Genomic DNA, 17,075 nt, shown 5'->3' with positions numbered 1-17,075 from the left:
CTTCTACACATGTCTACTCACAAGTTACTTCAAATGATTGGGACTTACTCTTGGGTAGGTGGGTGCAGGATTGCAAACATCAGAATATCACCATAGCTGCCAAGTTATCCCCTTTTTTAAGGGATTTCCCCTTATGCTGAATAGGCTTCCTCGCAAGAAAAGGGAAAACTTGGCAGCTATGAATATCACCGGCAAAAAGAATTTAACTTGGGCCAAATTTAAGTTGAGAATTTAAGTTGGGCCCTGGATTTGCTTTTCTCCCTTCCATATCATTTTTTCCTTTCGCGCTTGTTGACCCGAGAGTGTTTTGAAGCAGGTTCAAAACACTCTCGGGTCAACAAGTAAATAATAAAATATGAACTGCTTTCAGGCTTAACATAGAACACGTCCAAATATAAAGTACAACTTCACATTACAAGAAAATCCGTTAAGAGACCAGTAAAAGTAGAAGGCCAGAGAATAATTGAACATATGAATTTAATTTTCATTTGGTGGTGTGTGGATATCAGCGTCCCTCTAGTCTTGGCCAAAATAATAAGTCTGAAGGGCAGAAGTCAGGCTAAAAAAAACCCTGGAGCGCAGCGGGGCGCGCTTGGCGTCTCCTTCCCTTTTTCGGTCTTCCCACGCGGAGAAGGAGACTCGCGCCTCAAGCCGCGGCCCTTTGCTGACTTCGCAGCTCCCGCGCAGCCAGTTGCTCGAAGCGAGCGCCGGCCCAGGTGAGGCGAGGCGGGACATGCCGGCTCCTCCCCTCCTCACCGGGCTCCAGGTGTCGTTGGCAGCTCCCGCTCGGCAGTTGAGGGAGCCGTGGCGGCGGCGGGGCGGGAGAATGGCGGACTCTCAGCTGCTGTGCCTGGACGACGCTCACGTGAACGAGAGGGTCAGCGAGCACCACCCGCGCTACTACTACAGCGAGGAGCAGCGGAGGGCGCTGGAAGTCCTGCTGGCCAAGGGGGAGAAGGCGTACAAGGAGCGCCTGAAGAAGGACCAGCTGCGAGACTTCCTCTCCAGCCGGGAGCTGCAGGCCTTGCGGGGCGGTTGGCGCGCTTACGATGCCCACCTCGAGGGGGGCAAGCCGGTCCCCGGCCCTTCGGGGAAGCCCCTGTCCTTGGCTTACTGGCCCGAGAGATCCGACACCGAGATCCCGCCGCTGGACATGGGCTGGACCAACACTTTCTACCGGGGAGTCAGCCGCCTCGGGCTGTATACGCACCCGCGCAAGGAAGACAACGCGCCTCACGTCAAGCAAGTGGCGCGCGAAATGATCCAGCAGGCGCAGAAGGTGGGTATCTCGCCTGGGAGACCCTCGGAGGCCGCGAGGGGAAGGCCTTGAGCCTCTTCGGAGGCCTCGACAGCCGCCTGCTTCGTGCCTTAGAAGCGCGGATTAAGGGGGCCGCGTCACTTCAGAGTGTTTTTAGGTGAAAGGGGACTGAGGCATCAAGAGGAAACTTCTTACTTAGGGCAACCTTCATTTTCAGCCCCTCAGGACCCAAGGCCGCTTCTCCTTCCGCAATAAACAAGTACTTGTTGCGCCTTTCTTCTGCTAACAGGCAACTTTTTAGTTTATTTTTAAGGGTTGCCTTTCTCATAGAATTGTAGAGTTGGAAGGAACCCTGGGGGTCATCTGGTCCAACCCCCTGCAAGGCAACGCAGCCCAAGGGACCTCGTAGATATGCCTTATTATGGAACAACCCAACTCCACAGGACAAGCCCCAACATGATTTTGTAGTGTCCTGTATTTTGAGTTTTTCATCCAAGAAGTTCCTTCATTATGTCACGTGGATTTCTCCGCAGAATATATGCTGCAATCACATGCCCTCTTCAGAGGAAGGCCACTTGATATAACCATAAATCTACAATCTGTTGTGCTCTCCTCTTCAGGTCACATTGAAATGAATTACAGGTGTACAAGTACTAACCAGTCATTGTTGTGCCCTTCCTGCTTACTTTGTTTTATGGCACTTTTATCCCTTACTTCCTCTAATGGGTTTTCCCCATTTCCTTAATACCTCACAACACTTCGTTAGGGTGGGCCTAGAAGTGGCGAGTGGCTGAAGATTATTTAGTGAGCCTGGCTGCTTAGAGACTTGATATTAGGTCTTCTAAGTGCTCACATCTTCACCATACATTTAAAATGCTCTTTACTATCAGACTATCACACAGTCATGGCTTTCCTGCAAAGAATCCTGGGAACTGTAGTTTATGGGTGTTGTGAGGGGTAAAATATAGCTCCCAGGATTCTTTGGGGAAGAAACTGGATTCTTTGGAGTAAATGATACTCCAGCCAATACACCAAGGACTGCTGGGATAAAGAAACAAATATTGGGTGAAAAAAAATGAAAATATAAAATCCAGCAGTTACACGCATCTCCACAGCTTTCTCTGTGTTTTAGGATTGTGGTGCATGTATGTCAATGACTGCATCCTTTCTTGTTAGACTTCTATTGGGCCACAGTCTTAAATGCACTGAGTTTAGTGGACTTTATTTTTGTGTAAATAGGCTTAGTCATGAGCAGGCTAAGTCATAAGACATTGGTCACGAAAGCCATTTTTTATGTAGGGAAAATCCTGAAGGTTTTGAAGAGCACTGAAGTAAAAGACAGTCTGAGGAAGTGTGAAATATAAAAATAGGTTCTAGACAGGAAAACTGGCTGGAATGTCCTCTTTGCTAGAGGGCAACTAACAACTTTAAGGGCCCCCTGCAAATTACTCGGAAGTAAATATTCCTAGACAATTTGCTTATAGTATGTTTAAGAAATTCCTAAAATTATAATAACCAGTACTTAGAGGAACCAATTTTAATCATTATGACCCCATTTGAATGCTCTAGATTCTGTTTTGACTTGTAAGGCATTAAAATACCACAAATGAACTTATTATTTCTACTACATTTGTAGTGGTGGTGTTGTTGTTGTTCAAAGTGTCATACGTGGTTCTCCCCACCACCTTTGATACTCTCACAAGAATCCCAGGAACTCCACTAGACTGAGAGAATAAGTCTGCAACCCTGTGCACACTTACTTCAGTAGATGCTGTTGAATACGATAACGCATACTGTATATTCCGGCGTATAGATGACTGGGCGTATAAGACGACCCTCAACTTTTCCAGTTAAAATATAGAGTTTGGGATATACTCGCCGTATAAGAAATGCAACCCGGTGTATAAGACGACCCCCGACTTGAGAAGATTTTACTGGGTTAAAAAGTAGTCTTAATACACAGGAATATACAGTACTTCCTTCCCTAGAGACACCTGAGAAGAGACTTATGCTTTCTGTCTGAGATACTGTACAGTAGTTGCAATATTCCTTCATTAAGCAGGGAATTTAACTTTCTGATCTCCAAGGTCTCTTCTATTTACAGTATTACAATTCTATTCTAAACACAGAGTGGATTGCACTGGCCCAGGATCACCCATTGACATTCATGAGTCTAAGCAGGCATTCAAGTCCTGACGTTCTTGATACCAGGAACATAAGCTGCCTTATACCAAGTCAGAACCATTGGACCATCTAGCCTGTACAGTATTGTCTATACTCACTGGCAGCTCCTCTGCGAAGGTTTCAGGCAGGAGTCCTTCCAGCCCTACCTAGAGATGCCAGAGATTGAACCTGGGATCTTTTGTATGCAAGGCAGAGGTCTACCACTGAGCTAACCCAATGCATTATTCTAACCACTACACTACATTTGTGCTACTCAGATACCGGTAGTTAAAATTAAACTGTATGAGTACTCTGATGTATGTGTTTTGTGGATAGCAGTCTTAGGCCTAAATACTAAGCATGCACTGCTTACTGCTTCACATAAGTAGTAACACCACAGACATCCTTTTCCTGGAGACTGTCAGGATTGTGTAGTAAGTATTCTAATTACACAATTGTTAGTATAGAGTTCTAGATTAATTAATTCATATGAATTTAAAGGTGTGATCCAATATGCAATTGTATGTACAGTACATGAAAATTACTATTGTATCCACCCTTGGATGTGTAATTTGTTTTAATTGGTTGGTAGCCAAGCCATATTCAGAGTAGACCCACTGAAATTAATGGACTCAATTTAATCTAATTTCATTCCATTGATTAAGTCTGTAACAGAATAAGCAATGCAAGGAGAGAGTTACAGCCCAAGATAGGAAAAGAGGTGGTAAGGGAACACCTAAGTACTTTAAGGAATTCAAATCTCCAGGGCCTGATGGGCTGCACCCAAAGGTACTAAATGAGTTTGCAGATGTAATCTCAGAGTTTCTGTCTTTGAGAATTCTTGGAGAATTGGCAAGGTCCCTGCAGACTGGAGGCAGGCAAATGTTGTCCCCATCTTCAAAAAGGAGAAAAGATTCCCTTTATAAATATGTTCAAATTAAAGTATTATTCACCTGTGAGCTCCATCATTATTGAGAGTAAAGGTTCTATAAAGTCTTAGATGAGCTATACTTTTGCAGTCATTCAACCTCCAGCCTTTAGATACTTTTAGCTGATGTCAGGGAGGGCAATTTGCCAAACCCTAGAGTACCAGCAATTAAAATGGTTAAGACTGGAGGTCTTACAGCAGGCACCCCCAAACTTCGGCCCTCCAGATGTTTTGGACTACAATTCCCACCATCCCTGACTACTGGTCCTGTTAGCTAGGGATCATGGGAGTTGTAGGCCAAAACATCTGGAGGGCCGCAGTTTGGGGATGCCTGTCTTACAGTATTTTGCAGTGTAGCCCCAGGCTTAAGAGGTTGGTTATTTGCTTTTCAAATCCTGTTGTTTCCATACACGGGTTCAAAAGTGCCAGGTGGAAAGATGGAGTAATAATTTGTTTACTTATCAAAGAGATCTCAGCAAACACCTTATTCCAAAAATCAGCCAGCCCACATGTGCTTATATGTGCCAACTGTACAGCAGCCCCTCCAACACAGTGAATATGTACCTGGGTGCACAAAGGAGAGCTGTCGTTGAGTAAGGTACTAACCATGTAACAACTTTAAAGAGAGCTAATGAGTTTGAGATTACAAACTTCTGTGTGTCCCAACTGGTTTCCCACCATAACTTTTGACTCTAGGCCCCAAAAGAAACATGAATAAGGAATTTTATAAGTACAAAATAGAGACCATTGCCTGTGTCATGTCTTTAACTGATAGTTCAAAAGGAGTTCATTACCTAGTGTCATCTATTTTTGTAGTGGGACTGATGAGAAAGGACCTCAGTTGACAGTCCAGTAGCCAGGGAAAGGTTTTATCACCTCTATATGGTTTCACATCAGCTATTGAAAGGGAACTGTTTCTGTATAATAACTCATTAAGCAACATAGTTCACAGGATTTTCATGACACAATATCCTAAGATATCCCTTTGTTCCTAAGGACAAGCCTGGTGCTAATTAATACCATTGCCCATTTAATCCAAACTTGAAAGGACATTAGAGAAAACATGCTGGTTAGCCATGTCAGGATCTAAATTTATGCAGACCTGGCAATGGATATACCATGATTATTACTACAGTGTATTATTAACTAATTAACTAAGGGCAAAGTGGTGGGACTACCATCGCATCTGCAGTCATGCTGCTCATTGTGGCCATGGCAGAGGGAGAGGTAAGGACCCAATTGCTGCACCAGCTCCTGGCTGGCATGTGATGAGGCCTGATGCCATTGTGTGGCAGCAGTAAGACAGTCTCAGGATCCAACAAACCCAAAGCTGGCTTAGCCCTGCCCCCTCCTCACACTTGGAACATGACAGGGAGAGCAGGGCTGGGAATTCTCAGTACTGTACCTTTCTCTCTGCCTCCTGATTATTTTGATCCTTGTTCAGATTTCCTGGCTTCCTTCTGAAGTGTCGTCGGAGGCATTTCCAGAGAGCTTTCATTGTCAGGACCTGAGAGTATTGTTCCATACAGTACTTGTTTAGACAGGTGAGGTGCTTTAACTCTTGCTTGACTATGCTGGATCTATACAGTGGACTGGAGTCAGTGTAGGCTGTGCCAGGCATACTTTGGTTTCTCATGCTTGTTGTTGGCCAGGAGAGTGTACAGTAGTTACTTTGCCTTTCCCCAGGACACTGCATGCTTCCAGGGGCCTTCTTTGATCTTATAATTGAGACTGAGGAGGTTAGAGTTCCTCTCTGGATGGAAATTCATTTATTGCAGCTAATGCAAAAATAAACAGTATGCCTCAGAAATTCTAAGAAGCCAGTAAGTGCAAAGTAAAGTTCATGGAATGAGTTCTTTTCCATTAACTGTGCTCTGATGAAGTTTAGTGTTATTAAACCTGTGAAGCCTCTGTGTATCTCTTGCCACTTCATTAGTAATCAAAATAAACTCGAGTATGCATTTACATCCTGGGCAGAGCATTAGAGGAAGATGCCTTACCATGTCACTTAAGTGGTCTATCTGGCTCAGTTTCCTCTGCACTGATTGGTAGTAGCTCTCCAGGGTTTGAGACCAGAAACTTTCTCTCCCCAACCCAGAGGTGCCAGGAGTTGAAGGTGGGACTTCATACATGCAAATCATGTACTTTACCACTGTGATATTTCCCTTCATTGAACTGTGCCATTGCATCTTAAAAATCTGTTTCATAGCCATAGATACATATATATACATAGGTTCCTGCCTGCACATTGAGATCTTAATCAGAGGATTTCTTGGTGTGTCTGCTTTCTAGGTATGTGAGTTGGGCATTCACAAGAGAGATGGCCTTTTTTTCAGGGCTGGCCCACCCATGAGGCAATGTGAGGCGACCACCTCAGGCAGCTGCATCCACAGGGACAGCAGGTCCAGCCTCCAAGGAGTGCATTGCCCATTCCTCCTGCTGCTTCTGTGGCAGCAACAGCTGCAGCATGCTTCTTGGAGGTTGGATCTGTCATCTGTTCAGCAGCCCCCCGCCCATGCTGCCTCTACAGTGGCCTGTTGGTCAATACAGTAGGAGGTGCTGCTGGTCTTCTTCCATCCTTGTTCCTGATATAGATCTTCACTTACTCCTTTTTCCCTGACTGGGAGGAGGCACCATTTTGTGGTTTGCTTCAGGTGCCAAAATGTCTTGGGCTGGCTCTGCCATTTCGGCACTGGCTGCATGCCTTTGGAACTCCCTTTCAGTAGAGCTGCAGTGGGCAGCTATACTTCAGGCTTTAGGGGAGACCTTAAAGACTCATTTGTTATCTTAAATAATCCCCACCTGCAATCACTGGATGGAGACTGGAATATTATGTCTGAGTCTGTTTCCACCTTTTGTGAATGCTGTTTTATTTTTGGCTTTAGTAAGAATTTTTATATAGATGCTATGGAATTTTAAAATTGAACACATTAACTCTCAGTATACTCAAAATGTTTTCTCTTCAGATTTTTCAGCCTCAGGTCTGCTCGTCTGATGCATGACCTTTTGGCTACACAAGTCTCCTGGGAAGCAGGCCAGTGGCAAAAAAGGTAGAGGATTTCATGTTACACGAATGTCAGATGCAGCTAATTTTTTCATGGCTTTAAGAATGGATGATTTGTAGATTACAGTCTTAGTGAAGTACCCAGTACTGTACTTGCAAAGCATTGGGAAATTGCCTAGAGTCAACTTGGATACAAGGAAAGCTTGCAATGCCTTCACCCATTTGCATCCTTCCTTCAACTCTATAATTTTTCCAGCTCTTCTCAGTTTGCCTTCTGTTAGAAATAGGGCTTAGGTAATATTTTCCTCAATATACCCTGTCATTTGAAAACCAAGCCCTCTTTACATCCCCATATTGTTTCTCTCTCTTCCTGCCCCCTGCTTTCCCAGTGCTATATAATATCTACCACTGGAGTAATCATTCTTGCTTGAGCCATAGCAATGCTTTGCAAGACTGTATATTTCAGCCACTGATGCACTGGTTTACAGTGTGTTCATTTTAATACAGTAATTTCAATATTTTTTGCTGACTGTAAAAAATGGGAAAATCTTCACCCAGCAGAGTCTGAAGGTGGTTGCGTTAAAGAGAGTAATCAGCTCTTAGTAGGTTGGCATCTGTCTGTCTCGTGAGACAATGGAAGAGTGCGCTTTCGGAAGTGAAGTCAAGCTGTTGGAGAGTTACAGCGTCTGCTCCAGCTGTAGAGACTAATATAGAAGAAACGTGTTTTGTTACAGCCGGGGCAGATGAAGGCGTCCAGTTGTGCTGATGCAGGAGTACTATGGCATTTCTTTCTGCGCTCCTCCCAGCGTTTAAGAGAGCAATCAGCTTTTGTAATAACTGCTCATGTTACCACATCCTAAGGCTCTTCTTTACTCCTATAGAAGTGTTGAGATGTTTGCTGCCATTATCTGTGTTAAAACGTGAGTCCTATAAGGAAAGGTTGGAGGAGTTGGGTGTGTTTAGCCTGGAGAAGAGATGATTAAGAGGTGATATGGTAGCTTTCTTCAAATTTATTTTCTGTTGCTCCAGAGGGTAGGAGCCAGCAGGTTCAAATTACAAGGGAATTTTAACTCAACGTTAGGAAGAACTTCCTTAATAGTTTCAGCTGCCCTTTAGTGGAACAGATTGCCATAGAGAGAGGTGTACTCTCCCTTGTTAGGGAATTTTAAGCAGAGATGTAGCATTGAATTTCCTTCATTGGCAGGGGGTTATGCTAGATAACTTGTGAATCTCTTCTACCTCAATGGGTTGTAGCCAGTTCTGTGCAAGAGCATACAGCGTTTCACTCAAGCAATGTGACTTCCATTTCCTCTCCTCCCATGCCTCTCCCCCAATCTGCTCTAGAGGGTCCACCAACCCCCTTGAGCTGATTTTGGGGGAGCAGGGAGGATAGAACAGTAGTCTGTTTTGCATTGTTGGAATGCAGTCCTATGATTATCTTAAGTACAAATGTTACATCAAAGAGTTTATGGAGATAAAATAACTTGGTTGTTTGGGGTTTTCTATACTTGTAGGCATATGCAAGTAATTTTTAATCTGAGCTGTTTTTGGGAATTGATGTATGTTAAGAAATACCATAACATCTGAATATCCTAAATGAGAGCCTTGTTTTTACCTGCTACCATAAACTCACCACAAACAGTCAGGCAGGTGAGACAGAGACCTCCATTCAGATAATCTTCAAAATAATGTTTTGGAGAATTGGGATTCCTCTCCCTCTGATATAATGCTAACATGCTGCAGAAGGGTACAGTTCTGCAGTGAGAGGAAGCTGAGAGAAGGAGTGCTGAATTATTTTCATTTGAAATTTGTCTTCCTCCATTTGCTTTTGTTGATTTATCTTCCAGATTAATTACTACTCTGCCATCCTGTTAAACATTCTGATTCTATTATACCTCTTATCACCTTTACAAAATGTGTGCTGTTCTACCGCCAAGCTCTAGTTAGAGTTGCACATAATCTAGAAAGGCTAAGTAACTTAGCTATGGATACCTTGCAGAATCGTATTATGTTTCTCAGTCCTACGCCCAAATTAATAATAAAATTAATAATAATAATAACAACAACAACAACAACAACAAAACAACAACAATTATTATTATTTATACCCCGCCCATCTGGCTGGGTTTCCCCAGCCACTCTGGGCGGCTTCCAACAGAAAAATAAAATACAATAATCTATTAAACATTAAAAAGCCTCTCTAAACAGGGCTGCCTTCAGATGTCTTGTCTTTGTTGTAAGAATCCAGTGGTGCAGGATATATCAAACCCCCCAGAGCAAAGAAAGAGGGATCCTATTTAATTAGCAGTGTCTGGGCTCTATGACGCTTCCAAGTTAATGCATTTCCTCAATAGGTAATGTATGTAGCAGTGCAGATTGGCCTCTAGGTCTGTAGAGCACCTCCCTGTTTCTCACTTGTTCTTGCTGGCCTTCTATTCTGCTTGTATGGTCCTGTCTTCATTAAGGGGAGTATTTAAAAAGTTCCAACCTTTCTGAAACCCAGTTGACCTCCATCAGGATTGGCAGCCTTGCAAGATTTGGCTCAGGCAAGACATCCAAAGAAAATGCCTCTAATTTAGAAGGAGAATGCAGCTAATGGCAATCTGCCCCAAAGCAGGACTAATAAGTAGTGTTGCTAGTATTTGAGTTCAAACAGTTTTTGCAACACAAACTTGTACAATTTATTTTAGATATTAAGGATGGGCCAATATAGCAAAATAGATGCTCATTCAAGTAATTATTGCTGATCCAAAAATAGTGTGGTTTATCTGAAAAACAAGTGAGCTCATGTGCACTACACTTGGGTATAAGTCACACTGAATTCCACAGGACCTATTCACACATGTATATAGAACTATAAAAATCCTCTTAATGTTACGTATCACTACCCAAAGAAAGGAAAGAAGCAATTTAAAAACACTTTTTGGGGGGGGGCATACTTTAAAATCTCTTTCCACTGCAGTATGGAACCAGCGGTATTAATTTTTGAGGCCTCCACAGGAAGTCACTTCAGTTAAGACTATCTGTCCATCTAGCCCAATATTGTTTGCTTTGATGAGTAGTGGCTCTCAGTCCAAGTTCTTTTGTATTACATGCTACCTAATTCTTTTGCTAGGAATTGAACCTGGGATCATCTGCATGCATGTGCTCTACCACTCAGTTATGGATACCTGCATTGGAGGAGCTCATTACCATTAACTGCTAAAATGGTCAATTGTAGCATTCCACCTCATTCATTAAGAGGGTGAGGACTCTTAAAAAAGAGGGATATTTTGACTAAATCCTGCATTAGGGGTTGACTATGATTCCTATTAGGTGGATGAATACTAGATTGGGTTGTTGGGAGTGGGTGGGTACGTCACTTCCAGAAAACAGGTTAAATCATTGTGAGAAGTCAGGTCATGCAGTTTAGATTAGAGCAAATACAGTGGTACCTCGGTTTAAGTACACAATTGGTTCCGGAAGTCTGTACTTAACCTGAAGCATACTTAACCTGAAGCAAACTTTCCCATTGAAAGTAATGGAAAGTGGATTAATCTGTTCCAGAAGGTTCGCAGAGTACTTAAACTGAAGCGTACTTAACCTGAAGCGAACTTTCCCATTGAAAGTAATGGAAAGTGGATTAATCTGTTCCAGAAGGTTCGCAGAGTACTTAAACTGAAGCGTACTTAACCCGAAGTATGAGTGTAATTGGTTCTGGAAGTCCGTACTTAACCTGAAGTGTACTTAACCTGAAGCGAACTTTCCCATTGAAAGTAATGGAAAGTGGATTAACCAGTTCCAGATGGGTCCACAGAGTACTTAAACTGAAAGTACTCAAATCAAAGCATACTTAAACTGAGGTATGACTGTACACTGTCTACAGTATTTTTCAGACACTACTCAACATGGAACACTCACTGGAAACCCTAGGGTGGCTCTGAACAAGAACTAACAAGCTTTCTTGTCTGTTCAGGCAGTAAAAACCACGCTGTCAAATAATGTACTCCCAAATATGTTGAAGCATATGTTTTTCATAGCGTGTAGCATGTCATGGGTATATGTGATAAGCCCTGATGGCATAAGGACAGAAATCTCTGCCTTATTGCAGTATTGCTTTTTAAAATAACTGCTTGTTCTCTTTCATGGCCAGATTATAGCAGTAGTCATGGACCAGTTCACTGACAGGGACATCTTCCGGGATATTGTAGATGCATCATACAAGCGTCGGATCCCTGTTTATATCATCTTGGATGAAGAAGGCTGTAAATTTTTCCTGGAAATGTGCAAAGGCATGGAGCTGAGTGATTTCTATATCCGGGTGAGCTGATGATGTGCACTGTGATTAATGAGAATCATAGCTGAGAGGTATCAAAGCACAGTTTTAATATAAATTTGAGTAGATTGAAGAATTATTGTCGTTAGAGGACTTGATTCTTTCTTCACCTATTGCCACTGATCACCTAGCCAGGGGTCCCCTCCATCTTCTGTTTGTGCAGTTGGTTCTTCCTGTCTAAGTGTAAAACCTTGCATTTGTCCCTATTGGGATTCATTATTAGTTTTGTCCCGGTTCTCCAATCTGTAAAGATGCTCAATAACAACGGGCCCAGGACAGAAGCCTGCACTTCCCCACTTGTCACTTTTCCAGGATGATGAGGAACTATTAATGAGCAGTATTTTTGTGTGGCTATTTCACATTTCATAACTTTATGCACATCTTGTTGTTCATGAATTATTATTTATTTATGGAATCAGTGATTTATTGTATGGTCACAGACCCATTAAAATTATTATAGAATTGTTACGTGACTTACATTGTAAGTAGGGTTGAGCACAAGTCACTTCTCCACCTTCGCTGGAACCTTTGTCCTCCAGTGATGACGCAGGGAGAATTGCTATACCGTAATCTTAATGGGACTCGAGCAAAGGTTGCAACATTTTCAGATAGTGGAGTACCACTTTATGAGGCAGCCTTTCCATCTTTTCCTTTCCTTTTTAACATGAAAGAAAGGCAAGTTTCTATACTCAGCAGCAGCTGCCAGTTGCTTCTAAAATTGTTTCAGAATGGCACTGGGAACATTGCTAGATGATGGCAGAGTGTGGTTTCCAGCAGTTTTGTATGAAAAGAAAGATGGAGGTCCATATGTGCATCAGGATTTATTATCACTGGTTTCAGTGGCCCTTGCTTCTGAATAATTGTCCTCAGCATTGCAGCCTTAACTGCAGTGTAATGCTCTGGTATTTGCTTCATTCTCTCTGCAAAAAAGGTGTGCAGATTCTTTCTTTCTTCAGTTTAAACATTCGCTGTAGATTCCCACAAGTTTTATTGCATGAAGAGGTTCTCTTGCTTTCTTCTAAGACTGAATAGCATCTTTGTTCACTGACTTTCACCTTTATAGATCTGGTCAGCCTTTTGCAATGCATGGTCTCAGATCCTCTGTTCCCCCAACTGTTACATTTGAATGTCCATTGTCTACTTTTGCAGAGCTGTTCAGAGGACGAAGTAAGAACTGTCAAGCACTTTTTATATTCAGCATACTATGGAAATTATTGTTGTTGATAATCATCACCACTTTTTTCATGTACAAAGAACCTTCCCTAAATTAGGGTATTCCTAATCATGAAGGTTCTCATTCTTCACCCAACAACTACTTTTCCAGGCTCAAATAAGTTTGCCTGCCTGCCTTTCCCTTTCTTTCTTTCTTTCTTTCTTTCTTTCTTTCTTTCTTTGGTTCAGAAACTTCAGCTGGTGCAGAATTTGGCAGCCAGGTTGTTCACTGTTTGGCAAGATTGTTTGAGCGTATTATACCAATCCTGGCCCAATTGCACTGGCTGCCAGTTAGTTTCTGGGCCCAATTCAAAGTGCTGGTTTTGGTCTATAAAACCTTAAAGGGCTCAGGACTATAACACTCCAAGGGCCAACTCTCCACATATGAACCTACCCAGACCCTGAAATCATCATCTGAAGCCCTTCTTTGTGTGGCTCCTCCACAAAGGGTCCAGAGAGTGGCAACACATGAACAGGCTTTTTCTGCAGTTGCTCCCTTGTTGTGGGATGCGCCTTCATAACATATCTTTAGGCTCTAGGCAAAAACATTTATCTGTAACCAGGCCTTTGGCTGGTTAGCATTCTATGAACCTTTACATGTGTTTGTGGGTTTATTTTAATTTTATTATGTATTTAATTTTATTATGTATTTAGGTTTCTCATTTTGTATTTGTATGTTGTGAACTGCTCTGTGATCTTCAGATGAAGGCCACTATATAATAATAATACTGTGCTTTTTCTTTCTGTCAGAATATCCGTGTGCGTTGTGTGACTGGAGTTGGGTTCTACATGCCATCAGGGAAGATCCAAGGCAACTTGGCTACACGCTTCCTGATGGTGGATGGTGAAAAAGTTCTTACTGGATCGTACAGGTCAGTTGCTAATTCAGGGTGGGTTTTTCTTTTACATATATAGCTACACATGTAACTTTCCCTCTGCTAACTGGAACACGAAACGTGTCCTGATCCTTTCGCAACTTAGCTTAATCATTTGTTCCTAGTTTCACACCTGAAGTCAGACCTTTGGTCCATCTAGCCCAGAATTGTTCTCACGTTGCCTATGCTTCTAAGTAAAAATGCACAAGATTGGGAAGAATGAGGGCAAAGCAGGGTGGATAAAAATCAATGATTTTTTTTAAAAAATAAAAAAATCGGATTTTTTTGATTTAAATCGAATTTTTTTGATTTAAATCGGATTTTTTTGATTTAAATCGATTTTTTTGATTTAAATCGGATTTTTTTAAATAAAATGCTTTTTGAGGAAAACATATTACCATCCAAAGGTTATTCCATCATGAAATAAAGATTAGTTTTTTTAATTATGTAGTATAAGGTTGTATATGTTTAATTTTTGGGGTAAATAAATTCCATTAATCCATTCACCTCTTCCAGAGGTTTTTGTAAGATTATTGGGCAGTTTCTCTGCCTACAAGATATTATCACAGGTGCTTGGTTTACTTTTGCAGTTCTCAAAACTGAATTTGACTCAACAGAGATCACATGCCTCTTCTTCACAGCAAAAATGTTATAACATGAACAGAGTTGAGAAAAAGACCTTAATCCTATTGTTCTACAAACCTATGAATACAGAAGCAACCCCTTCAGTGCTAAGTTTCAAGAAGTTCAGTGAATAGAATAGAAACAATATTTTTCTGATTGTTTGGACAGTATTTAAGTTTTTCATGTGTAGGCTGGGCTGACAGTCTAAGTTTCTTAAAATATATATATTTTGTTTTTGTTTAGCCAAATTAGTTAACAAACATGGATGTTTGTTTAAGCAAATAACATTTGCTGAAATGTTATTGTTTCAGTTGAATAAATCTATTTAAATTGTTATTATTAAGGTAATGATTATTTTTCTCCTTCCTAAGTACAACAGTAAAGTTGTCCAAATATGAATGATTAACCTATTAAACTGGGGATAAAAAAACTAATATGAAAAGTTGTTATTCTAAAAATCTTCATCTACTTGCATAATAAAGTTATACCAGCAAGAATTAGTCTTTATGATTTAAATCATAGCCTTACTGACTAGTGATTTAAATCGTGATTTAAACCGTGATTTAAATCAGTTTGATTTAAATCAAATCCACCCTGGGGCAAAGGGGGATGTAGAAGGAGTAAGAAACACAGAACAAAGGCAGAAAGGAAGAGAAGTATGTGAACAATATGAAGCAGGATTAAGAGGGGAAGAAGGGATATAAGAGAAAAGATATACACAGAAATCACAAAAATGTTTGACTGTCACATGTCTATCTTCACAGCACTTTCTCTGCTATGTGTGTCTATAAATTAACAAATGTGCTTGGATAATAAATATGCTTCCTGATTAGTGTGACATGTTTTCCTAGATGGTATGAGCTTAGATGTGAGAGTGTAACTGTTTCTGATTGCAGTGCTTTAACAACAATATCTCTTGTTTGATAGTTTCACATGGACCTCATCTCACATAGACAGAAACATGGTCTTGTACTTGACTGGGCAGCATGTGGAGATGTTTGATATCGAATTCCGTGAACTTTATGCTATTTCAGAGGAGGTCAACCTCTACAAGGAGCTGAACCTTCCATGCCCTTTCCGCCAAGGTGTTGGGAGAATGGGATTTTCCTCCTCTACAGTGGCCCGGAAAGCCATCAGCCCAAAATATGGACTGGTAGTGGCAGTTCCCCCAGGGGAAATGATGCGCTGGGCCTCCCACCAGAGGCACGAGTCACAAGGGACTCAAGAAGGACAGGAAGAAGAAAGTGAGTCTAATAGGCGACTACAAACTTTTCTGAATGACCTTATCACGGTGGAGCAAGTGCTGCCAGATATTGAACCTCCACTTGAGGACCTGAGCAGAGGAAACCGGAGTCCTCAGAAACTACTTTCCCTATTAAAATCCAAATCCAAATCCAGGGAGTCCATCCGTGACCTCAGGAAGGATGATGTTGCCAATGGGGAAGCTGGTTCCAAACCAGTCAAGAGGTTTGGCAGTGGATTTTTCAGACGGGCCAAGCGGCCACCACCCTTCAATGCTGATGCCAGTTCCATTGCCAGTGATATTGCTGAAGACTTTGTGATTGTGAAGACTGGAAAGGAAAGCCAGGCTAACCCTCGCCCTGTCAGCGTCCGTAGTAGTGGGGCTAATTCAGGTAAATAATCCTGGGGAAGACTTTATTTTTTGTTTTTAGCAACAAAATAGTTACTCTTTCAGGATTTATTTTCAGAAAAGCTTGCTCTTCTCTATTCTGCTTTCAGATCCCCAAACTTCCGTACTGGGTGATAGACCTGTCAATGTATGGGCAGAGTGAAAGGAGGGCAGCTATATCAAGTATTAGTATAATCCTGAAATCTGACACTAACCTCATCTGATAGCTTTGTTTCTAGATGAGTTTAATTTAGAGGGCTAATGGGATAAATTCACATTTCTCTCTCTTTCATAAATTAGGTTCAGGAATCAGGTATTTTGATTCCTTTTTTTTTTTTTAAATAATTTTTATTTATTTCAAATGTTAAAAGCCATACAAATTTGCAGAAACACAAAAGATTTTCAAAAACACATACAGGAAATTGATACATCTCCCTTTTACATATAAAGGAATCCACATTTGAGAGAAAAAGAAGAAAAAAGGAATGTCAAGTGTAAAGGAAATAAAAATACAAGGGAAAGAAAGAGGAGGGAATTGAAACAAAAACAATTATATAGGGAGATTATATAGGAAGAAAAAGAAAAAGGAAAGAAAAAAAAATAAATAAGAAAAAAAAGAAGAGCGTTCTTCCAATCATATCCTGTGTAAATTATATACACCCATTTAAATTCACACTTAAGTTCTTATCAACATTTCCTTATCCTTAAAATTTCGACATGGTTCAATTCTGTTCTGCTATCGGGATTTGGTTATTTGGATGAATTTATATAGTCTTCAAAAATCCTCCACTCCTTTTTTACTTTTTGCTTTGTTTGACCTCTAATTCTCCCAGTGGTTTTAGCAAGCTGTGCATATTCCTTCATTAAGATTTGCCAATCTGTTATATTTGGTACGTCTTTAATTTTCCATTTTCTAGCGATAAGGACCCTCGCAGCTACAATACCATACATAAGTAAAATTCTACTTGCATCTTTGATATCCTCTGGTATTATATTCAACAGAAACAGTTCTGGTTTCTTTATGATCTTACACTTCAGCATTTTCTTCAACTCTTCATAGATATTA

At 41.2% G+C, this 17,075-nt stretch overlaps 1 protein-coding gene across 1 annotated transcript in view; it reads left to right on the top strand.

Annotated features, from left to right (window-relative positions):
- The first annotated feature begins 701 nt into the window (after positions 1–701).
- FAM83F (family with sequence similarity 83 member F) overlaps positions 702–17,075 on the top strand; it is a 29,854-nt gene continuing 13,480 nt past the window's right edge. Inside the window, exons 1-4 of the mRNA XM_035127561.2 lie at positions 702–1,279; positions 11,486–11,653; positions 13,631–13,752; positions 15,307–16,013. Coding sequence (XP_034983452.1) covers positions 734–1,279; positions 11,486–11,653; positions 13,631–13,752; positions 15,307–16,013 — 1,543 coding nt within the window. The 5' untranslated portion in view covers positions 702–733. The remainder of the gene's footprint in view (positions 1,280–11,485; positions 11,654–13,630; positions 13,753–15,306; positions 16,014–17,075) is intronic.

Source organism: Zootoca vivipara, chromosome 10 (genome assembly GCF_963506605.1).
Source record: "Zootoca vivipara chromosome 10, rZooViv1.1, whole genome shotgun sequence".
NCBI classification, from domain to species: domain Eukaryota; kingdom Metazoa; phylum Chordata; class Lepidosauria; order Squamata; family Lacertidae; genus Zootoca; species Zootoca vivipara.
This window is presented reverse-complemented; position numbering and strand designations above follow the sequence as displayed.